The sequence below is a fragment of the Engystomops pustulosus genome, chromosome 9 (assembly GCF_040894005.1).
Source record: "Engystomops pustulosus chromosome 9, aEngPut4.maternal, whole genome shotgun sequence".
NCBI classification, from domain to species: domain Eukaryota; kingdom Metazoa; phylum Chordata; class Amphibia; order Anura; family Leptodactylidae; genus Engystomops; species Engystomops pustulosus.
This window is the reverse complement of record NC_092419.1, coordinates 509,781-534,692: the sequence shown is the minus strand read 5'-3', so window position 1 is coordinate 534,692 and position 24,912 is coordinate 509,781. Positions and strand designations below refer to the sequence as shown.

Genomic DNA, 24,912 nt, shown 5'->3' with positions numbered 1-24,912 from the left:
TACTATAATACTGCCCCCTATGTACAGGAATATAACTACTATAATACCGCCCCCTATGTACAAGAATATAACTACTATAATACTGCCCCCTATGTACAGGAATATAACTACTATAATACTGCCCCCTATGTACAGGAATATAACTACTATAATACCGCCCCCTATGTACAAGAATATAACTGCTATAATACTGCCCCTATGTACAAGAATATAACTACTATAATACTGCCCCCTATGTACAGGAATATAACTACTATAATACTGCCCCCTATGTACAGGAATATAACTACTATAATACTGCCCCCTATGTACAGGAATATAACTACTATAATACTGCCCCCTATGTACAGGAATATAACTACTATAATACTGCCCCCTATGTACAGGAATATAACTACTATAATACTGCCCCCTATGTACAGGAATATAACTACTATAATACTGCCCCCTATGTACAGGAATATAACTACTATAATACTGCCCCCTATGTACAGGAATATAACTACTATAATACTGCCCCCTATGTACAGGAATATAACTACTATAATACTGCCCCCTATGTACAAGAATATAACTACTATAATACTGCCCCCTATGTACAGGAATATAACTACTATAATACTGCCCCCTATGTACAGGAATATAACTACTATAATACTGCCCCCTATGTACAGGAATATAACTACTATAATACTGCCCCCTATGTACAAGAATATAACTACTGTAATACTGCCTCCTATGTACAGGAATATAACTACTATAATACTGCCCCCTATGTACAGGAATATAACTACTATAATACTGCCCCCTATGTACAGGGATATAACTACTATAATACTACCCCCTATGTACAAGAATATAACTACTATAATACTGCCCCCTATGTACAAGAATATAACTACTATAATACTGCCCCCTATGTACAGGAATATGACTACTATAATACTGCCCCCTATGTACAGGAATATAACTACTATAATACTGCCCCCTATGTACAAGAATATAACTACTATAATACTGCCCCCTATGTACAGGAATATAACTACTATAATACTGCCCCCTATGTACAGGAATATAACTACTATAATACTGCCCCCTATGTACAGGAATATAACTACTATAATACTGCCCCCTATGTACTATAATGTGACAATCATTCTTGTGTAAGAAGCCGGTCATTATACATACAGTTAAGGAAGACTCGCTGCCCCTCAGGTGAAAATAAGATGCATTTGGGACTGACACTGTGGACGGCGGTTCTGACCCCGGTGGGAGTATCTATGGAGACATAATGTAGGGTTTTACATGTCATTATTCAGTTGTATTACTTATTTCTATAGACAACACAATCAATCACATGTATGATGGCCTATGTCTCAGTCTGAGGTGCTGTAAATTATATGAAAATATTATCATGACCTTTCGACTTTTTTAGTCTTTCTAGAGCAAAAAGATTAGAATTTTTTAAAATTCTTACTCTGCTGATGCCACCTCTGATGTCGATTAAACAGTTGAAAACCACATGTATACCCAACTGCTCCCCCTAGTGGTGGCTGCTGGCAGTCAGAATTTTGTGATTTAACAGGACTTTCCGACTCATCTTTAATATTAATGACTGACCTAAGCAGTGTCCTGGCACTTACATGCAGGTCACTGGCGTTCAGTATATTGCCACCCCTGTGCAGACTTACCTTTATATAGAATATGGCCGGTGCTCTCCTCCACCTCTATATTATCCATGGTGCTGATTGTTCCCTGGCTGTACAGAAAACATTATATGAGCAGTTACCTGGAAATCATACATAGAACTATTCTCCGAACCCAAGCCAAGCATTCCTGAGACCCCCACTAATGCTATAATACTGCCCCCTATGTACAGGGATATAACTACTATAATCCTGCCCCCTATGTACAGGGATATAACTACTATAATACTGCCCCCTATGTATAAGAATATAACTACTACAATACTGCCCCCTATGTACAGGAATATAACTACTATAATACTGCCCCCTATGTACAGGAATATAACTACTATAATACTGCCCCCTATGTACAAGAATATAACTACTATAATACTGCCCCCTATGTACAGGAATATAACTACTATAATACTACCCCCTATGTACAAGAATATAACTACTATAATACTGCCCCCTATGTACAGGAATATAACTACTATAATACTGCCCCCTATGTACAAGAATATAACTACTATAATACTGCCCCCTATGTACAGGAATAAAACTACTATAATACTGCCCCCTATGTACAGGAATATAACTACTATAATACTGCCCCCTATGTACAAGAATATAACTACTATAATACTGCCCCCTATGTACAGGAATATAACTACTATAATACTGCCCCCTATGTACAGGAATATAACTACTATAATACTGCCCCCTATGTACAGGAATATAACTACTATAATACTGCCCCCTATGTACAAGAATATAACTACTATAATACTGCCCCCTATGTACAAGAATATAACTACTATAATACTGCCCTCTATGTACAGGAATATAACTACTATAATACTGCCCCCTATGTACAGGAATATAACTACTATAATACTGCCCTCTATGTACAGGAATATAACTACTATAATACTGCCCCCTATGTACAGGAATATAACTACTATAATACTACCCTCTATGTACAGGGATATAACTACTATAATACTGCCTCCTATGTACAAGAATATAACTACTATAATACTGCCCCCTATGTACAGGAATATAACTACTATAATACTACCCCCTATGTACAAGAATATAACTACTATAATACTGCCCCCTATGTACAGGAATATAACTACTATAATACTGCCCCCAATGTACAGGAATATAACTACTATAATACTGCCCCCTATGTACAGGAATATAACTACTATAATACTGCCCCCTATGTACAGGAATATAACTACTATAATACTGCCCACTATGTACAGGAATATAACTACTATAATACTGCCCCCTATGTACAGGAATATAACTACTATAATACTGCCCCCTATGTACAGGAATATCACTAATATAATACTGCCCCCTATGTACAGGGATAACACTACTATAATACTGCCTCATATGTACAGGAATATAACTACTATAATACTACCCCCTATGTACAGGAATATAACTACTATAATACTGCCCCCTATGTACAGGGATATAACTACTATAATACTGCTATTCTCAGGTCCCCATCCCAGCATTCCCGAGACCCCACTGATGCTATAAGGTGCTGTTAATGTTTCTCTGATTTACATGGTAGCATAGCTCCAGCACGTGGTGCCATAACTCCACCAGTAGAGGGTATCAGAGTTCTAGAATTTCCAGGGAGTAGGGGGAAGGGGGGGACATTGCTCCAACGCCAACATCATGCACAAGCTTAGTTCCAGTTTGACTAGTAGGAGGTAATACCCCACGGTGGCCGCCAGGGGGCTGCATACCCCACGGTGACCGCCAGGGGGCTGCATACCCCACGGTGACCGCCAGGGGGCTGCATACCCCACGGTGACCGCCAGGGGGCTGCATACCCCACGGTGACCGCCAGGGGGCTGCGGGGAGCTGTATATATAGTGATTGCTGGGGGAGCTGTATATATAGTGATTGCTGGGGGAGCTGTATATATAGTGATTGCTGGGGGAGCTGTATATAGTGATTGCTGGTGGAGCTGTGTATAAAGTGATTGCTGGGGGGCTGTATATATAGTGATTGCTGGGGGAGCTGTATACATAGTGATTGCTAGGGGGAGCTGTATACATAGTGATTGCTAGGGGGAGCTGTATACATAGTGATTGCTAGGGGGAGCTGTATACATAGTGATTGCTGGGGGCTGTATATATAGTGATTACTGGGGGCTGTATATATATATATAGTGATTGCTGGGGGAGCTGTATACATAGTGATTGCTAGGGGGAGCTGTATACATAGTGATTGCTGGGGGCTGTATATATAGTGATTACTGGGGGCTGTATATATATATAGTGATTGCTGGGGAGCTGTATATAGTGATTGCTGGGGAGCTGTATATAGTGATTGCTGGGGGGCTGTATATAGTGATGGCTAGGGGGAGCTGTATATAGTGATTGCTGGGGGAGCTGTATATAGTGGTTGCTGGGGGAGCTGTATATAGTGATTGCTGGGGGAGCTGTATATAGTGATTGCTGGGGGAGCTGTATATAGTGATTGCTGGGGGAGCTGTATATAGTGATTGCTGGGGAGCTGTATATAGTGATTGCTAGGGGGAGCTGTATATAGTGATTGCTAGGGGGAGCTGTATATAGTGATTGCTAGGGGGAGCTGTATATAGTGATTGCTGGGGGAGCTGTATATAGTGATTGCTAGGGGGAGCTGTATATAGTAATTGCTGGGAGAGCTGTATATAGTGATTGCTGGGAGAGCTGTATATAGTGATTGCTGGGAGAGCTGTATATAGTGATTGCTGGGGGAGCTGTATATATAGTGATTGCTGGGGGAGCTGTATATAGTGATTGCTAGGGGGAGCTGTATATAGTGATTGCTGGGGGGAGCTGTATATAGTGATTGCTGGGGGGAGCTGTATATAGTGATTGCTAGGGGGAGCTGTATATAGTGATTGCTGGGGGGAGCTGTATATAGTGATTGCTAGGGGGAGCTGTATATAGTGATTGCTAGGGGGAGCTGTATATATAGTGATTGCTGGGGGAGCTGTATATATAGTGATTGCTGGGGGAGCTGTATATATAGTGATTGCGGGGGAGCTGTATATATAGTGATTGCTGGGGGAGCTGTATATATAGTGATTGCTGGGGGAGCTGTATATATATAGTGATTGCTGGGGGAGCTGTATATATAGTGATTGCTGGGGGAGCTGTATATATAGTGATTGCTGGGGGAGCTGTATATATAGTGATTGCTAGGGGGAGCTGTATATATAGTGATTGCTAGGGGGGAGCTGTATATAGTGATTGCTGGGGGGAGCTGTATATAGTGATTGCTGGGGGGAGCTGTATATAGTGATTGCTAGGGGGAGCTGTATATAGTGATTGCTGGGGGGAGCTGTATATAGTGATTGCTAGGGGGAGCTGTATATAGTGATTGCTAGGGGGAGCTGTATATATAGTGATTGCTGGGGGAGCTGTATATATAGTGATTGCTGGGGGAGCTGTATATATAGTGATTGCGGGGGAGCTGTATATAGTGATTGCTGGGGAGCTGTATATATAGTGATTGCTGGGGGAGCTGTATATATAGTGATTGCTGGGGGAGCTGTATATATAGTGATTGCTGGGGGAGCTGTATATATAGTGATTGCTGGGGGAGCTGTATATATAGTGATTGCTGGGGGAGCTGTATATATAGTGATTGCTAGGGGGAGCTGTATATATAGTGATTGCTGGGGGGAGCTGTATATATAGTGATTGCTGGGGGAGCTGTATATATAGTGATTGCTGGGGGGAGCTGTATATATAGTGATTGCTGGGGGAGCTGTATATATAGTGATTGCTGGGGGAGCTGTATATATAGTGATTGCTGGGGGAGCTGTATATATAGTGATTGCTGGGGGAGCTGTATATATAGTGATTGCTGGGGGAGCTGTATATATAGTGATTGCTAGGGGGAGCTGTATATATAGTGATTGCTAGGGGGAGCTGTATATAGTAATTGCTGGGGGGAGCTGTATATAGTAATTGCTGGGGGGAGCTGTATATATAGTGATTGCTGGGGGAGCTGTATATATAGTGATTGCTGGGGGAGCTGTATATAGTGATTGCTGGGGGAGCTGTATATATAGTGATTGCTGGGGGAGCTGTATATATAGTGATTGCTGGGGGAGCTGTATATATAGTGATTGCTAGGGGGAGCTGTATATAGTAATTGCTGGGGGGAGCTGTATATAGTAATTGCTGGGGGAGCTGTATATAGTGATTGCTGGGGGAGCTGTATATATAGTGAGTGCTGGGGGAGCTGTATAGAGTGATTGCTGGGGGGAGCTGTATACAGTGATTGCTGGGGGGAGCTGTATACAGTGATTGCTGGGGGAGCTGTATATAGTGATTGCTGGGGGGGCTGTATATAGTCATTGCTGGGGGAGCTGTATGAATAGTGATTGCTGGGGGAGCTGTATATAGTGATTGCTGGGGGGAGCTGTATATAGTGATTGCTTGGGGGAGCTGTATACAGTGATTGCTGGGGGGATGCAGGGAGCTGTATATATAGTGATTGCTAGGGGGAGCTGTATATAGTGATTGCTGGGGGTCTTTATATAGTGATTGCTAGGGGGAGCTGTATATAGTGATTGCTAGGGGGAGCTGTATATAGTGATTGCTAGGGGGAGCTGTATATAGTGATTGCTAGGGGGAGCTGTATATAGTAATTGCTGGGGGAGCTGTATATAGTGATTGCTGGGAGAGCTGTATATAGTGATTGCTGGGAGAGCTGTATATAGTGATTGCTGGGGGAGCTGTATATATAGTGATTGCTGGGGGAGCTGTATATAGTGATTGCTAGGGGGAGCTGTATATAGTGATTGCTGGGGGGAGCTGTATATAGTGATTGCTGGGGGGAGCTGTATATAGTGATTGCTAGGGGGAGCTGTATATAGTGATTGCTGGGGGGAGCTGTATATAGTGATTGCTAGGGGGAGCTGTATATAGTGATTGCTAGGGGGAGCTGTATATATAGTGATTGCTGGGGGAGCTGTATATATAGTGATTGCTGGGGGAGCTGTATATATATAGTGATTGCTGGGGGAGCTGTATATATAGTGATTGCTGGGGGAGCTGTATATATAGTGATTGCTGGGGGAGCTGTATATATAGTGATTGCTAGGGGGAGCTGTATATATAGTGATTGCTAGGGGGGAGCTGTATATAGTGATTGCTGGGGGGAGCTGTATATAGTGATTGCTGGGGGGAGCTGTATATAGTGATTGCTAGGGGGAGCTGTATATAGTGATTGCTGGGGGGAGCTGTATATAGTGATTGCTAGGGGGAGCTGTATATAGTGATTGCTAGGGGGAGCTGTATATATAGTGATTGCTGGGGGAGCTGTATATATAGTGATTGCTGGGGGAGCTGTATATATAGTGATTGCGGGGGAGCTGTATATAGTGATTGCTGGGGGAGCTGTATATATAGTGATTGCTGGGGGAGCTGTATATATAGTGATTGCTGGGGGAGCTGTATATATAGTGATTGCTGGGGGAGCTGTATATATAGTGATTGCTGGGGGAGCTGTATATATAGTGATTGCTAGGGGGAGCTGTATATATAGTGATTGCTGGGGGAGCTGTATATATAGTGATTGCTGGGGGGAGCTGTATATATAGTGATTGCTGGGGGGAGCTGTATATATAGTGATTGCTGGGGGAGCTGTATATATAGTGATTGCTGGGGGAGCTGTATATATAGTGATTGCTGGGGGAGCTGTATATATAGTGATTGCTGGGGGAGCTGTATATATAGTGATTGCTGGGGGAGCTGTATATATAGTGATTGCTAGGGGGAGCTGTATATATAGTGATTGCTAGGGGGAGCTGTATATAGTAATTGCTGGGGGGAGCTGTATATAGTAATTGCTGGGGGGAGCTGTATATATAGTGATTGCTGGGAGAGCTGTATATAGTGATTGCTGGGGGAGCTGTATATATAGTGATTGCTGGGGGAGCTGTATATATAGTGATTGCTGGGGGAGCTGTATATATAGTGATTGCTAGGGGGAGCTGTATATAGTAATTGCTGGGGGGAGCTGTATATAGTAATTGCTGGGGGAGCTGTATATAGTGATTGCTGGGGGAGCTGTATATATAGTGAGTGCTGGGGGAGCTGTATAGAGAGATTGCTGGGGGGAGCTGTATACAGTGATTGCTGGGGGGAGCTGTATACAGTGATTGCTGGGGGAGCTGTATATAGTGATTGCTGGGGGGGCTGTATGAATAGTGATTGCTGGGGGAGCTGTATATAGTGATTGCTGGGGGAGCTGTATATAGTGATTGCTGGGGGGAGCTGTATATAGTGATTGCTTGGGGGAGCTGTATACAGTGATTGCTGGGGGGATGCAGGGAGCTGTATATATAGTGATTGCTAGGGGGAGCTGTATATAGTGATTGCTGGGGGGCTTTATATAGTGATTGCTAGGGGGATCTGTATATAGTCATTGCTAGGGGGAGCTGTATATAGTGATTGCTATATATATATATAGTGATTGCTGGGGGGCTGTATATAGTGATTGCTAGGGGGAGCTGTATATAGTGATTGCTAGGGGGAGCTGTATATAGTGATTGCTAGGGGGAGCTGTATATAGTGATTGCTAGGGGGAGCTGTATATAGTGATTGCTAGGGGGAGCTGTATATAGTGATTGCTAGGGGGAGCTGTATATAGTGATTGCTAGGGGGAGCTGTATATAGTGATTGCTAGGGGGAGCTGTATATAGTGATTGCTAGGGGGAGCTGTATATAGTGATTGCTAGGGGGAGCTGTATATATAGTGATTGCTGGGGGAGCTGTATATATAGTGATTGCTGGGGGAGCTGTATATATAGTGATTGCTGGGGGAGCTGTATATAGTGATTGCTAGGGGGAGCTGTATATATAGTGATTGCTGGGGGAGCTGTATATATAGTGATTGCGGGGGAGCTGTATATAGTGATTGCTAGGGGGAGCTGTATATAGTGATTGCTGGGGGAGGCTGTATATAGTGATTGCTGGAGAGCTGTATATAGTGATTGCTGGGGAGCTGTATATAGTGATTGCTGGGGGAGCTGTATATAGTGATTGCTGGGGGAGCTGTATATAGTGATTGCTGGGGGAGCTGTATATAGTGATTGCTGGGGGAGCTGTATATAGTAATTGCTGGGGGAGCTGTATATAGTGATTGCTGGGGGGCTTTATATAGTGATTGCTAGGGGGAGCTGTATATAGTGATTGCTAGGGGGAGCTGTATATAGTGATTGCTAGGGGGAGCTGTATATAGTCATTGCTAGGGGGAGCTGTATATAGTGATTGCTGGGGGAGCTGTATATAGTGATTGCTGGGGGAGCTGTATATAGTGATTGCTGTATATATAGTGATTGCTGTATATATAGTGATTGCTGTATATATAGTGATTGCTGTATATATAGTGACTGCTGTATATATAGTGACTGCTGTATATATAGTGATTGCTGTATATATAGTGATTGCTGGGGGAGCTGTATATAGTGATTGCTGGGGGAGCTGTATATAGTGATTGCTGTATATATAGTGATTGCTGTATATATAGTGATTGCTGGGGGGCTGTATATAGTCATTGCTAGGGGGAGCTGTATATAGTGATTGCTATATATATAGTGATTGCTGGGAGGCTGTATATAGTGATTGCTAGGGGGAGCTGTATATAGTGATTGCTAGGGGGAGCTGTATATAGTGATTGCTGGGGGGCTGTATATAGTGATTGCTAGGGGGAGCTGTATATAGTGATTGCTAGGGGGAGCTGTATATAGTGATTGCTTTGGGAAGCTGTATATAGTGATTGCTAGGGGAAGCTGTATATAGTGATTGCTAGGGGAAGCTGTATATAGTGATTGCTAGGGGGAGCTGTATATAGTGATTGCGGGGGGAGCTGTATGTAGTGAGCTGATTAATGGGGGGAGCTGTATATAGTGATTGCTAGGGGGAGCTGTATATAGTGATTGCTGGGGGGAGCTGTATATAGTGATTGCTAGGGGGAGCTGTATATAGTGATTGCTAGGGGGAGCTGTATATAGTGATTGCTAGGGGGAGCTGTATATAGTGATTGCTAGGGGGAGCTGTATATAGTGATTGCTAGGGGGAGCTGTATATAGTGATTGCTAGGGGGAGCTGTATATAGTGATTGCTGGGGGGAGCTGTATATAGTGATTGCTGGGGGGAGCTGTATATATAGTGATTGCTGGGGGGAGCTGTATATATAGTGATTGCTGGGGGGAGCTGTATATATAGTGATTGCTGGGGGAGCTGTATATATAGTGATTGCTGGGGGAGCTGTATATATAGTGATTGCTGGGGGAGCTGTATATATAGTGATTTCTGGGGGCTGTATATATAGTGATTGCTGGGGGAGCTGTATGAATAGTGATTGCTGGGGGGCTGTATATAGTGATTGCTAGGGGTAGCTGTATATAGTGATTGCTAGGGGGAGCTGTATATATAGTGATTGCTGGGGGAGCTGTATATAGTGATTGCTGGGGGGCTGTATATAGTGATTGCTGGGGGAGCTGTATATAGTGATTGCTGGGGGAGCTGTATATAGTGATTGCTGGGGGAGCTGTATATAGTGATTGCTTGGGGGAGCTGTATATAGTGATTGCTTGGGGAGCTGTATACAGTGATTGCTGGGGGAGCTGTATATAGTGATTGCTGGGGGGGCTGTATACAGTGATTGCTGGGGGAGCTGTATATAGTGGATGCTGGGGGAGCTGTATATAGTGGATGCTGGGGGAGCTGTATATAGTGGATGCTGGGGGAGCTGTATATAGTGATTGCTGGGGGAGCTGTATATAGTGATTGCTGGAGGAGCTGTATATAGTGATTGCTGGAGGAGCTTTATATAGTGATTGCGGGGGGAGCTGTATATAGTGATTGCTGGGGGCTGTATATATAGTGATTGCTGGGGGCTGTATATATAGTGATTGCTGGGGGCTGTATATATAGTGATTGCTGGGGGCTGTATATATAGTAATTGCTGGGGGAGCTGTATATAGTGATTTCTGGGGGGCTGTATATAGTGATTGCTGGAGGAGCTGTATATAGTGATTGCGGGGGGAGCTGTATATAGTGATTGCTGGGGGCTGTATATATAGTGATTGCTGGGGGCTGTATATATAGTAATTGCTGGGGGAGCTGTATATAGTGATTTCTGGGGGGCTGTATATAGTGATTGCTGGAGGAGCTGTATATAGTGATTGCTGGGGGAGCTGTATATAGTGATTGCTGGGGGAGCTGTATATAGTGATTGCTGGGAGAGCTGTATATAGTGATTGCTGGGGGCTGTATATATAGTAATTGCTGGGGGAGCTGTATATAGTGATTTCTGGGGAGCTGTATATAGTGGTTACTGGGAGAGCTGTATATAGTGATTGCTGGGGGCTGTATATATAGTAATTGCTGGGGGAGCTGTATATAGTGATTTCTGGGGAGCTGTATATAGTGATTTCTGGGGAGCTGTATATAGTGATTGCTGGGGGAGCTGCATATAGTGATTGCTGGGGGAGCTGCATATAGTGATTGCTGGGGGAGCTGTATATAGTGATTGCTGGGGGAGCTGTATATAGTGATTGCTGGGGGAGCTGTATATAGTGATTGCTGTATATATAGTGATTGCTGTATATATAGTGACTGCTGTATATATAGTGACTGCTGTATATGTAGTGATTGCTGGGGGGCTGTATATAGTGATTGCTAGGGGGATCTGTATATAGTCATTGCTAGGGGGAGCTGTATATAGTGATTGCTATATATATATATATATATATATATAGTGATTGCTGGGGGAGCTGTATATAGTGATTGCTAGGGGGAGCTATATAGTGATTGCTAGGGGGAGCTGTATATAGTGATTGCTAGGGGGAGCTGTATATAGTGATTGCTAGGGGGAGCTGTATATATAGTGATTGCTGGGGGAGCTGTATATATAGTGATTGCTGGGGGAGCTGTATATATAGTGATTGCTGGGGGAGCTGTATATATAGTGATTGCGGGGGAGCTGTATATAGTGATTGCTGGGGGAGCTGTATATAGTGATTGCTGGGGGAGCTGTATATAGTGATTGCTGGGGGAGCTGTATATAGTGATTGCTAGGGGGAGCTGTATATAGTCATTGCTAGGGGGAGCTGTATATAGTCATTGCTAGGGGGAGCTGTATATAGTCATTGCTAGGGGGAGCTGTATATAGTCATTGCTAGGGGGAGCTGTATATAGTGATTGCTGGGGGAGCTGTATATAGTGATTGCTGGGGGAGCTGTATATAGTGATTGCTGTATATATAGTGATTGCTGTATATATAGTGATTGCTGGGGGGCTGTATATAGTCATTGCTAGGGGGAGCTGTATATAGTGATTGCTAGGGGGAGCTGTATATAGTGATTGCTTGGGGAGCTGTATATAGTGATTGCTGTATATATAGTGATTGCTGTATATATAGTGATTGCTGGGGGGCTGTATATAGTCATTGCTAGGGGGAGCTGTATATAGTGATTGCTAGGGGGAGCTGTATATAGTGATTGCTAGGGGGAGCTGTATATAGTGATTGCTAGGGGGAGCTGTATAGTGATTGCTAGGGGGAGCTGTATAGTGATTGCTAGGGGGAGCTGTATATAGTGATTGCAAGGGGGAGCTGTATATAGTGATTGCTAGGGGAAGCTGTATATAGTGATTGCTAGGGGAAGCTGTATATAGTGATTGCTAGGGGAAGCTGTAAATAGTGATTGCTAGGGGAAGCTGTATATAGTGATTGCTAGGGGAAGCTGTATATAGTGATTGCTAGGGGAAGCTGTATATAGTGATTACTGGGGGAGCTGTATATAGTGATTGCTGGGGGAGCTGTATATAGTGATTGCTAGGGGAAGCTGTATACAGTGATTGCTGGGGGAGCTGTATATAGTGATTGCTGGGGGGAGCTGTATGTAGTGAGCTGATTGCTGGGGGGAGCTGTATATAGTGATTGCTAGGGGGAGCTGTATATAGTGATTGCTGGGGGGAGCTGTATATAGTGATTGCTAGGGGGAGCTGTATATAGTGATTGCTAGGGGGAGCTGTATATAGTGATTGCTAGGGGGAGCTGTATATAGTGATTTCTAGGGGGAGCTATATATAGTGATTGCTGGGGGAGCTGTATATATAGTGATTGCTGGGGGAGCTGTATATAGTGATTGCTGGGGGAGCTGTATATAGTGATTGCTGGGGGAGCTGTATATAGTGATTGCTGGGGGAGCTGTATATAGTGATTGCTTGGGGGAGCTGTATATAGTGATTGCTTGGGGGAGCTGTATACAGTGATTGCTGGGGGAGCTGTATATAGTGATTGCTGGGGGAGCTGTATATAGTGATTGCTGGGGGAGCTGTATATAGTGATTGCTGGGGGAGCTGTATATAGTGATTGCTGGGGGAGCTGTATATAGTGATTGCTGGGGGAGCTGTATATAGTGATTGCTGAAGGAGCTGTATATAGTGATTGCTGGGGAGCTGTATACAGTGATTGCTGGGGGAGCTGTATACAGTGATTGCTGGGGGAGCTGTATATAGTGATTGCTGGGGGAGCTGTATATAGTGATTGCTGGGGGAGCTGTATATAGTGATTGCTGGGGGAGCTGTATATAGTGATTGCTGGGGGAGCTGTATATAGTGATTGCTGGGGGAGCTGTATATAGTGATTGCTGGGGGAGCTGTATATAGTGATTGCTGGGGGAGCTGTATATAGTGATTGCTGGGGGAGCTGTATATAGTGATTGCTGGGGGAGCTGTATATAGTGATTGCTGGGGGAGCTGTATATAGTGATTGCTGGAGGAGCTGTATATAGTGATTGCTGGGGAGCTGTATATAGTGATTGCTGGGGGCTGTATATACAGTGATTGCTGGGGGAGCTGTATATAGTGATTGCTGGGGGGCTGTATATAGTGATTGCTGGGGGAGCTGCATATAGTGATTGCTGGGGGAGCTGCATATAGTGATTGCTGGGGGAGCTGTATATAGTGATTGCTGGGGGAGCTGTATATAGTGATTGGTAGGGAGCTGTATATAGTGATTGCTGGGGGAGCTGTATATAGTGATTGCTGGGGGAGCTGTATATAGTGATTGCTGTATATATAGTGATTTCTGTATATATAGTGATTGCTGTATATATAGTGACTGCTGTATATATAGTGACTGCTGTATATATAGTGACTGCTGTATATGTAGTGATTGCTGGGGGGCTGTATATAGTGATTGCTAGGGGGATCTGTATATAGTCATTGCTAGGGGGAGCTGTATATAGTGATTGCTATATATATATAGTGATTGCTGGGGGGCTGTATATAGTGATTGCTAGGGGGAGCTGTATATAGTGATTGCTAGGGGGAGCTGTATATAGTGATTGCTAGGGGGAGCTGTATATAGTGATTGCTAGGGGGAGCTATATAGTGATTGCTAGGGGGAGCTGTATATAGTGATTGCTAGGGGGAGCTGTATATAGTGATTGCTAGGGGGAGCTGTATATAGTGATTGCTAGGGGGAGCTGTATATATAGTGATTGCTGGGGGAGCTGTATATATAGTGATTGCTGGGGGAGCTGTATATATAGTGATTACGGGGGAGCTGTATATAGTGATTGCTATATATATATAGTGATTGCTGGGGGGCTGTATATAGTGATTGCTAGGGGGAGCTGTATATAGTGATTGCTAGGGGGAGCTGTATATAGTGATTGCTAGGGGGAGCTGTATATAGTGATTGCTAGGGGGAGCTGTATATAGTGATTGCTAGGGGCAGCTATATAGTGATTGCTAGGGGGAGCTGTATATAGTGATTGCTAGGGGGAGCTGTATATAGTGATTGCTAGGGGGAGCTGTATATAGTGATTGCTAGGGGGAGCTGTATATATAGTGATTGCTGGGGGAGCTGTATATATACTGATTGCTGGGGGAGCTGTATATATAGTGATTGCGGGGGAGCTGTATATAGTGATTGCTGGGGGAGCTGTATATAGTGATTGCTGGGGGAGCTGTATATTGTGATTGCTGGGGGAGCTGTATATAGTGATTGCTGGGGGGCTTTATATAGTGATTGCTAGGGGGAGCTGTATATAGTCATTGCTAGGGGGAGCTGTATATAGTCATTGCTAGGGGAAGCTGTATATAGTCATTGCTAGGGGGAGCTGTATATAGTGATTGCTGGGGGAGCTGTATATAGTGATTGCTGGGGGAGCTGTATATAGTGATTGCTGTATATATAGTGATTGCTGTATATATAGTGATTGCTGGGGGGCTGTATATAGTCATTGCTAGGGGGAGCTGTTTATAGTGATTGCTATATATATAGTGATTGCTGGGGGGCTGTATATAGTGATTGCTAGGGGGAGCTGTATATAGTGATTGCTAGGGGGAGCTGTATATAGTGATTGCTAGGGGGAGCTGTATATAGTGATTGCTAGGGGGAGCTGTATATAGTGATTGCTAGGGGGAGCTGTATATAGTGATTGCTAGGGGGAGCTGTATATAGTGATTGCTAGGGGGAGCTGTATATAGTGATTGCTAGGGGGAGCTGTATATAGTGATTGCTGGGGGAGCTGTATATAGTGATTGCTGGGGGAGCTGTATATAGTGATTGCTAGGGGGAGCTGTATATATAGTGATTGCTAGGGGGAGCTGTATATAGTGATTGCTAGGGGGAGCTGTATATAGTGATTGCTAGGGGAAGCTGTATATAGTGATTGCTGGGGGAGCTGTATATAGTGATTGCTGGGGGAGCTGTATATAGTGATTGCTGGGGGAGCTGTATATAGTGATTGCTGGGGGAGCTGTATATAGTGATTGCTAGGGGGAGCTGTATATATAGTGATTGCTGGGGGAGCTGTATATAGTGATTGCTGGGGGAGCTGTATATAGTGATTGCTGGGGGAGCTGTATATAGTGATTGCTGGGGGAGCTGTATATAGTGATTGCTGGGGGAGCTGTATATAGTGATTGCTGGGGGAGCTGTATATAGTGATTGCTGGGGGAGCTGTATATAGTGATTGCTGGGGGAGCTGTATATAGTGATTGCGGGGGGGGGCTGCATATATAGTGATTGCTGGGGGCTGTATATATATAGTGATTGCTGGGGGCTGTATATATAGTGATTGCTGGGGGCTGTATATATAGTGATTGCTGGGGGAGCTGTATATAGTGATTGCTGGGGGAGCTGTAAATAGTGATTGCTGGGGGAGCTGTATATAGTGATTGCTGGGGGAGCTGTATATAGTGATTGCTGGGGAGCTGTATATAGTGATTGCTGGGGGAGCTGTATATACAGTGATTGCTGGGGGAGCTGTATATAGTGATTGCTGGGGGAGCTGCATATAGTGATTGCTGGGGGAGCTGTATATAGTGATTGCTGGGGGAGCTGTATATAGTGATTGCTGGGGGAGCTGTATATAGTGATTGCTGGGGAAGCTGTATATAGTGATTGCTGGGGGAGCTGTATATAGTGATTGCTGGGGGAGCTGTATATAGTGATTGCTGGGGGAGCTGTATATAGTGATTGCTGGGGAGCTGTATATAGTGATTGCTGGGGGAGCTGTATATACAGTGATTGCTGGGGGAGCTGTATATAGTGATTGCTGGGGGAGCTGCATATAGTGATTGCTGGGGGAGCTGCATATAGTGATTGCTGGGGGAGCTGTATATAGTGATTGCTGGGGGAGCTGTATATAGTGATTGGTAGGGAGCTGTATATAGTGATTGCTGGGGGAGCTGTATATAGTGATTGCTGGGGGAGCTGTATATAGTGATTGCTGGGGGAGCTGTATATAGTGATTGCTGTATATATAGTGATTTCTGTATATATAGTGATTGCTGTATATATAGTGACTGCTGTATATATAGTGACTGCTGTATATATAGTGACTGCTGTATATGTAGTGATTGCTGGGGGGCTGTATATAGTGATTGCTAGGGGGATCTGTATATAGTCATTGCTAGGGGGAGCTGTATATAGTGATTGCTATATATATATATATAGTGATTGCTGGGGGGCTGTATATAGTGATTGCTAGGGGGAGCTGTATATAGTGATTGCTAGGGGGAGCTGTATATAGTGATTGCTAGGGGGAGCTGTATATAGTGATTGCTAGGGGGAGCTGTATATAGTGATTGCTAGGGGGAGCTATATAGTGATTGCTAGGGGGAGCTGTATATAGTGATTGCTAGGGGGAGCTGTATATAGTGATTGCTAGGGGGAGCTGTATATAGTGATTGCTAGGGGGAGCTGTATATATAGTGATTGCTGGGGGAGCTGTATATATAGTGATTGCTGGGGGAGCTGTATATATAGTGATTGCTGGGGGAGCTGTATATAGTGATTGCTGGGGGAGCTGTATATAGTGATTGCTGGGGGAGCTGTATATAGTGATTGCTGGGGGGCTTTATATAGTGATTGCTAGGGGGAGCTGTATATAGTCATTGCTAGGGGGAGCTGTATATAGTCATTGCTAGGGGGAGCTGTATATAGTCATTGCTAGGGGGAGCTGTATATAGTGATTGCTGGGGGAGCTGTATATAGTGATTGCTGGGGGAGCTGTATATAGTGATTGCTGTATATATAGTGATTGCTGTATATATAGTGATTGCTGGGGGGCTGTATATAGTCATTGCTAGGGGGAGCTGTTTATAGTGATTGCTATATATATAGTGATTGCTGGGGGGCTGTATATAGTGATTGCTAGGGGGAGCTGTACATAGTGATTGCTAGGGGGAGCTGTATATAGTGATTGCTAGGGGGAGCTGTATATAGTGATTGCTAGGGGGAGCTGTATATAGTGATTGCTAGGGGGAGCTGTATATAGTGATTGCTAGGGGGAGCTGTATATAGTGATTGCTAGGGGGAGCTGTATATAGTGATTGCTAGGGGGAGCTGTATATAGTGATTGCTAGGGGGAGCTGTATATAGTGATTGCTAGGGGGAGCTGTATATAGTGATTGCTAGGGGGAGCTGTATATAGTGATTGCTAGGGGGAGCTGTATATAGTGATTGCTAGGGGGAGCTGTATATAGTGATTGCTGGGGAGCTGTATATAGTGATTGCTAGGGGGAGCTGTATATAGTGATTGCTGGGGGGGCTGTATATAGTGATTGCTGGGGGGGCTGTATATAGTGATTACTGGGGGAGCTGTATATAGTGATTGCTGGGGGAGCTGTATATAGTGATTGCTGGGGGAGCTGTATATAGTGATTGCTGGGGGAGCTGTATATAGTGATTGCTAGGGGGAGCTGTATATATAGTGATTGCTAGGGGGAGCTGTATATAGTGATTGCTAGGGGGAGCTGTATATAGTGATTGCTAGGGGAAGCTGTATATAGTGATTGCTAGGGGAAGCTGTATATAGTGATTGCTGGGGGAGCTGTATATAGTGATTGCTGGGGGAGCTGTATATAGTGATTGCTAGGGGGAGCTGTATATATAGTGATTTCTGGGGGAGCTGTATATAGTGATTGCTGGGGGAGCTGTATATAGTGATTGCTGTGGAGCTGTATATAGTGATTGCTGTGGAGCTGTATATAGTGATTGCTAGGGGAAGCTGTATATAGTGATTGCTAGGGGAAGCTGTATATATAGTGATTGCTAGGGGAAGCTGTATATAGTGATTGCTAGGGGGAGCTGTATATAGTGATTGCTGGGGGGAGCTGTATATAGTGATTGCTAGGGGGAGCTGTATATAGTGATTGCTGGGGGGAGCTGTATATAGTGATTGCTGGGGGGAGCTGTATATAGTGATTGCTGGGGGGAGCTGTATATAGTGATTGCTAGGGGGAGCTGTATATATAGTGATTGCTGGGGGAGCTGTATATATAGTGATTGCTGGGGGAGCTGTATATATAGTGATTGCTGGGGGAGCTGTATATATAGTGATTGCTGGGGGAGCTGTATATATAGTGATTGCTGGGGGAGCTGTATATATAGTGATTTCTGGGGGCTGTATATATAGTGATTGCTGGGGGAGCTGTATGAATAGTGATTGCTGGGGGGCTGTATATAGTGATTGCTAGGGGTAGCTGTATATAGTGATTGCTAGGGGGAGCTGTATATAGTGATTGCTGGGGGGCTGTATATAGTGATTGCTGGGGGGCTGTATATAGTGATTGCTGGGGGAGCTGTATATAGTGATTGCTGGGGGAGCTGTATATAGTGATTGCTGGGGGAGCTGTATATAGTGATTGCTTGGGGGAGCCGTATATAGTGATTGCTTGGGGAGCTGTATACAGTGATTGCTGGGGGAGCTGTATACAGTGATTGCTGGGGGGCTGTATATAGTGATTGCTGGGGGAGCTGTATATAGTGATTGCTGGGGGAGCTGTATATAGTGATTGCTGGGGGAGCTGTATATAGTGATTGCTGGGGGAGCTGTATATAGTGATTGCTGGGGGAGCTGTATATAGTGATTGCTGGGGGAGCTGTATATAGTGATTGCTGGGGGAGCTGTATATAGTGATTGCTGGGGGAGCTGTATATAGTGGATGCTGGGGGAGCTGTATATAGTGATTGCTGGGGGAGCTGTATATAGTGGATGCTGGGGGAGCTGTATATAGTGATTGCTGGGGGAGCTGTATATAGTGATTTCTGGGGGGCTGTATATAGTGATTGCTGGAGGAGCTGTATATAGTGATTGCTGGGGGAGCTGTATATAGTGATTGCTGGGGGAGCTGTATATAGTGATTGCTGGGGGCTGTATATATAGTGATTGCTGGGGGAGCTGTATATAGTGATTTCTGGGGGGCTGTATATAGTGATTGCTGGAGGAGCTGTATATAGTGATTGCTGGGGGAGCTGTATATAGTGATTGCTGGGGGAGCTGTATATAGTGATTGCTGGGGGCTGTATATATAGTAATTGCTGGGGGAGCTGTATATAGTGATTTCTGGGGAGCTGTATATAGTGATTTCTGGGGGGCTGTATATAGTGATTGCTGGAGGAGCTGTATATAGTGATTGCGGGGGGAGCTGTATATAGTGATTGCTGGGGGAGCTGCATATAGTGATTGCTGGGGGAGCTGTATATAGTGATTGGTAGGGAGCTGTATATAGTGATTGCTGGGGGAGCTGTATATAGTGATTGCTGGGGGAGCTGTATATAGTGATTGCTGGGGGAGCTGTATATAGTGATTGCTGGGGGAGCTGTATATAGTGATTGCTGGGGGAGCTGTATATAGTGATTGCTGGGGGAGCTGTATATAGTGATTGCTGGGGGAGCTGTATATAGTGATTGCTGGGGGAGCTGTATATAGTGATTGCTGGGGGAGCTGTATATAGTGATTGCGGGGGGGGCTGTATATATAGTGATTGCTGGGGGCTGTATATATAGTGATTGCTGGGGGCTGTATATATAGTGATTGCTAGGGGGAGCTGTATATAGTGATTGCTAGGGGGAGCTGTATATAGTGATTGCTAGGGGGAGCTGTATATAGTGATTGCTAGGGGGAGCTGTATATAGTGATTGCTAGGGGGAGCTGTATATAGTGATTGCTAGGGGGAGCTGTATATAGTGATTGCTAGGGGGAGCTGTATATAGTGATTGCTAGGGGGAGCTGTATATAGTGATTGCTAGGGGGAGCTGTATATAGTGATTGCTAGGGGGAGCTGTATATAGTGATTGCTGGGGGAGCTGTATATAGTGATTGCTGGGGGAGCTGTATATAGTGATTGCTGGGGGAGCTGTATATAGTGATTGCTAGGGGGAGCTGTATATAGTGATTGCTAGGGGGAGCTGTATATATAGTGATTGCTAGGGGGAGCTGTATATAGTGATTGCTAGGGGGAGCTGTATACAGTGATTGCTGGGGGCTGTATATATAGTGATTGCTGGGGGCTGTATATATAGTGATTGCTGGGGGCTGTATATATAGTGATTGCTGGGGGCTGTATATATAGTGATTGCTGGGGGAGCTGTATATAGTGATTGCTGGAGGAGCTGTATATAGTGATTGCTGAAGGAGCTGTATATAGTGATTGCTGGGGGAGCTGTATATAGTGATTGCTGGGGGCTGTATATATAGTGATTGCTGGGGGCTGTATATATAGTAATTGCTGAGGGAGCTGTATATAGTGATTGCTGGGGGCTGTATATATAGTAATTGCTGGGGGAGCTGTATATAGTGATTTCTGGGGAGCTGTATATAGTGATTTCTGGGGAGCTGTATATAGTGATTGCTGGGGGAGCTGTATATAGTGATTGCTGGGGGAGCTGTATATAGTGATTGCTAGGGGGAGCTGTATATAGTGATTGCTGGGGGAGCTGCATATAGTGATTGCTGGGGGAGCTGCATATAGTGATTGCTGGGGGAGCTGCATATAGTGATTGCTGGGGGAGCTGTATATAGTGATTGCTGGGGGGGGCTGTATATAGTGATTGCTAGGGAGAGCTGTATATAGTGATTGCTGGGGGAGCTGTATATAGTGATTGCTGGGGGAGCTGTATATAGTGATTGCTAGGGAGAGCTGTATATAGTGATTGCTGGGGGAGCTGTATATAGTGATTGCTGGGGGAGCTGTATATAGTGATTGCTGGAGGAGCTGTATATAGTGATTGCTGGAGGAGCTGTATATAGTGATTGCGGGGGGAGCTGTATATATAGTGATTGCTAGGGGCTGTATATATAGTGATTGCTGGGGGAGCTGTATATATATAGTGATTGCTGGGGGCTGTATATATAGTGATTGCTGGGGGCTGTATATATAGTAATTGCTGGGGGAGCTGTATATAGTGATTGCTGGGGGAGCTGTATATAGTGATTGCTGGGGGGCTGTATATAGTGATTGCTGGAGGAGCTGTATATAGTGATTACGGGGGGAGCTGTATATAGTGATTGCTGGGGGCTGTATATATAGTGATTGCTGGGGGAGCTGTATATAGTGATTGCTGGGGAGCTGTATATAGTGATTGCTGGGGGAGCTGTATATAGTGATTGCTGGGGGAGCTGTATATAGTGATTGCTGGAGGAGCTGTATATAGTGATTGCTGGGGGAGCTGTATACATAGTGATTGCTGGGGGAGCTGTATATAGTGATTGCTGGGGAGCTGTATATAGTGATTGCTGGGGGAGCTGTATATAGTGATTGCTGGGGGAGCTGTATATAGTGATTGCTAGGGGGAGCTGTATATAGTGATTGCTGGGGGAGCTGCATATAGTGATTGCTGGGGGAGCTGCATATAGTGATTGCTGGGGGAGCTGCATATAGTGATTGCTGGGGGAGCTGTATATAGTGATTGCTGGGGGGGGCTGTATATAGTGATTGCTAGGGAGAGCTGTATATAGTGATTGCTGGGGGAGCTGTATATAGTGATTGCTGGGGGAGCTGTATATAGTGATTGCTAGGGAGAGCTGTATATAGTGATTGCTGGGGGAGCTGTATATAGTGATTGCTGGGGGAGCTGTATATAGTGATTGCTGGAGGAGCTGTATATAGTGATTGCTGGAGGAGCTGTATATAGTGATTGCGGGGGGAGCTGTATATATAGTGATTGCTAGGGGCTGTATATATAGTGATTGCTGGGGGAGCTGTATATATATAGTGATTGCTGGGGGCTGTATATATAGTGATTGCTGGGGGCTGTATATATAGTAATTGCTGGGGGAGCTGTATATAGTGATTGCTGGGGGAGCTGTATATAGTGATTGCTGGGGGGCTGTATATAGTGATTGCTGGAGGAGCTGTATATAGTGATTACGGGGGGAGCTGTATATAGTGATTGCTGGGGGCTGTATATATAGTGATTGCTGGGGGAGCTGTATATAGTGATTGCTGGGGGAGCTGTATATAGTGATTGCTGGGGGAGCTGTATATAGTGATTGCTGGGGGAGCTGTATATAGTGATTGCTGGAGGAGCTGTATATAGTGATTGCTGGAGGAGCTGTATATAGTGATTGCTGGGGGAGCTGTATACATAGTGATTGCTGGGGGAGCTGTATATAGTGATTGCTGGGGAGCTGTATATAGTGATTGCTGGGGGAGCTGTATATAGTGATTGCTGGGGGAGCTGTATATAGTGATTGCTGGGGGAGCTGTATATAGTGATTGCTGGGGGAGCTGTATATAGTGATTGCTGGGGGCTGTATATATAGTAATTGCTGGGGGAGCTGTATATAGTGATTGCTGGGGGCTGTATATATAGTAATTGCTGGGGGAGCTGTATATAGTGATTGCTGGGGGAGCTGTATATAGTGATTGCTGGGAGAGCTGTATATAGTGATTGCTGGGGGAGCTGCATATAGTGATTGCTGGGGGAGCTGCATATAGTGATTGCTGGGGGAGCTGTATATAGTGATTGCTGGGGGAGCTGTATATAGTGATTGCTGGGGGAGCTGTATATAGTGATTGCTGTATATATAGTGATTGCTGTATATATAGTGACTGCTGTATATATAGTGACTGCTGTATATGTAGTGATTGCTGGGGGGCTGTATATAGTGATTGCTAGGGGGATCTGTATATAGTCATTGCTAGGGGGAGCTGTATATAGTGATTGCTATATATATATATATATAGTGTGATTGCTGGGGGAGCTGTATATAGTGATTGCTAGGGGGAGCTATATAGTGATTGCTAGGGGGAGCTGTATATAGTGATTGCTAGGGGGAGCTGTATATAGTGATTGCTAGGGGGAGCTGTATATATAGTGATTGCTGGGGGAGCTGTATATATAGTGATTGCTGGGGGAGCTGTATATATAGTGATTGCTGGGGGAGCTGTATATATAGTGATTGCGGGGGAGCTGTATATAGTGATTGCTGGGGGAGCTGTATATAGTGATTGCTGGGGGAGCTGTATATAGTGATTGCTGGGGGAGCTGTATATAGTGATTGCTAGGGGGAGCTGTATATAGTCATTGCTAGGGGGAGCTGTATATAGTCATTGCTAGGGGGAGCTGTATATAGTCATTGCTAGGGGGAGCTGTATATAGTCATTGCTAGGGGGAGCTGTATATAGTGATTGCTGGGGGAGCTGTATATAGTGATTGCTGGGGGAGCTGTATATAGTGATTGCTGTATATATAGTGATTGCTGTATATATAGTGATTGCTGGGGGGCTGTATATAGTCATTGCTAGGGGGAGCTGTATATAGTGATTGCTAGGGGGAGCTGTATATAGTGATTGCTGGGGGAGCTGTATATAGTGATTGCTGTATATATAGTGATTGCTGTATATATAGTGATTGCTGGGGGGCTGTATATAGTCATTGCTAGGGGGAGCTGTATATAGTGATTGCTAGGGGGAGCTGTATATAGTGATTGCTAGGGGGAGCTGTATATAGTGATTGCTAGGGGGAGCTGTATATAGTGATTGCTAGGGGGAGCTGTATAGTGATTGCTAGGGGGAGCTGTATAGTGATTGCTAGGGGGAGCTGTATATAGTGATTGCAAGGGGGAGCTGTATATAGTGATTGCTAGGGGAAGCTGTATATAGTGATTGCTAGGGGAAGCTGTATATAGTGATTGCTAGGGGAAGCTGTATATAGTGATTGCTAGGGGAAGCTGTATATAGTGATTGCTAGGGGAAGCTGTATATAGTGATTGCTAGGGGAAGCTGTATATAGTGATTGCTAGGGGAAGCTGTATATAGTGATTACTGGGGGAGCTGTATATAGTGATTGCTGGGGGAGCTGTATATAGTGATTGCTAGGGGAAGCTGTATACAGTGATTGCTGGGGGGAGCTGTATGTAGTGAGCTGATTGCTGGGGGGAGCTGTATATAGTGATTGCTAGGGGGAGCTGTATATAGTGATTGCTGGGGGGAGCTGTATATAGTGATTGCTAGGGGGAGCTGTATATAGTGATTGCTAGGGGGAGCTGTATATAGTGATTGCTAGGGGGAGCTGTATATAGTGATTTCTAGGGGGAGCTATATATAGTGATTGCTGGGGGAGCTGTATATATAGTGATTGCTGGGGGAGCTGTATATATAGTGATTGCTGGGGGAGCTGTATATATAGTGATTGCTGGGGGAGCTGTATATATAGTGATTGCTGGGGGAGCTGTATATATAGTGATTTCTGGGGGCTGTATATATAGTGATTGCTGGGGGGCTGTATATAGTGATTGCTAGGGGGAGCTGTATATATAGTGATTGCTGGGGGAGCTGTATATAGTGATTGCTGGGGGGCTGTATATAGTGATTGCTGGGGGAGCTGTATATAGTGATTGCTGGGGGAGCTGTATATAGTGATTGCTGGGGGA

The 24,912-nt window shown here is 44.7% G+C and overlaps 1 protein-coding gene across 1 annotated transcript in view; it reads right to left on the bottom strand.

Moving 5' to 3' along the window:
- LOC140077013 (uncharacterized) overlaps positions 1-24,912 on the bottom strand; it is a 110,502-nt gene that overhangs the window by 29,716 nt on the left and 55,874 nt on the right. The window contains exons 13-14 of the mRNA XM_072123853.1: positions 1,692-1,759; positions 1,189-1,278 (exon numbers count right to left, since the gene is read on the bottom strand). Coding sequence (XP_071979954.1) covers positions 1,189-1,278; positions 1,692-1,759 — 158 coding nt within the window. The remainder of the gene's footprint in view (positions 1-1,188; positions 1,279-1,691; positions 1,760-24,912) is intronic.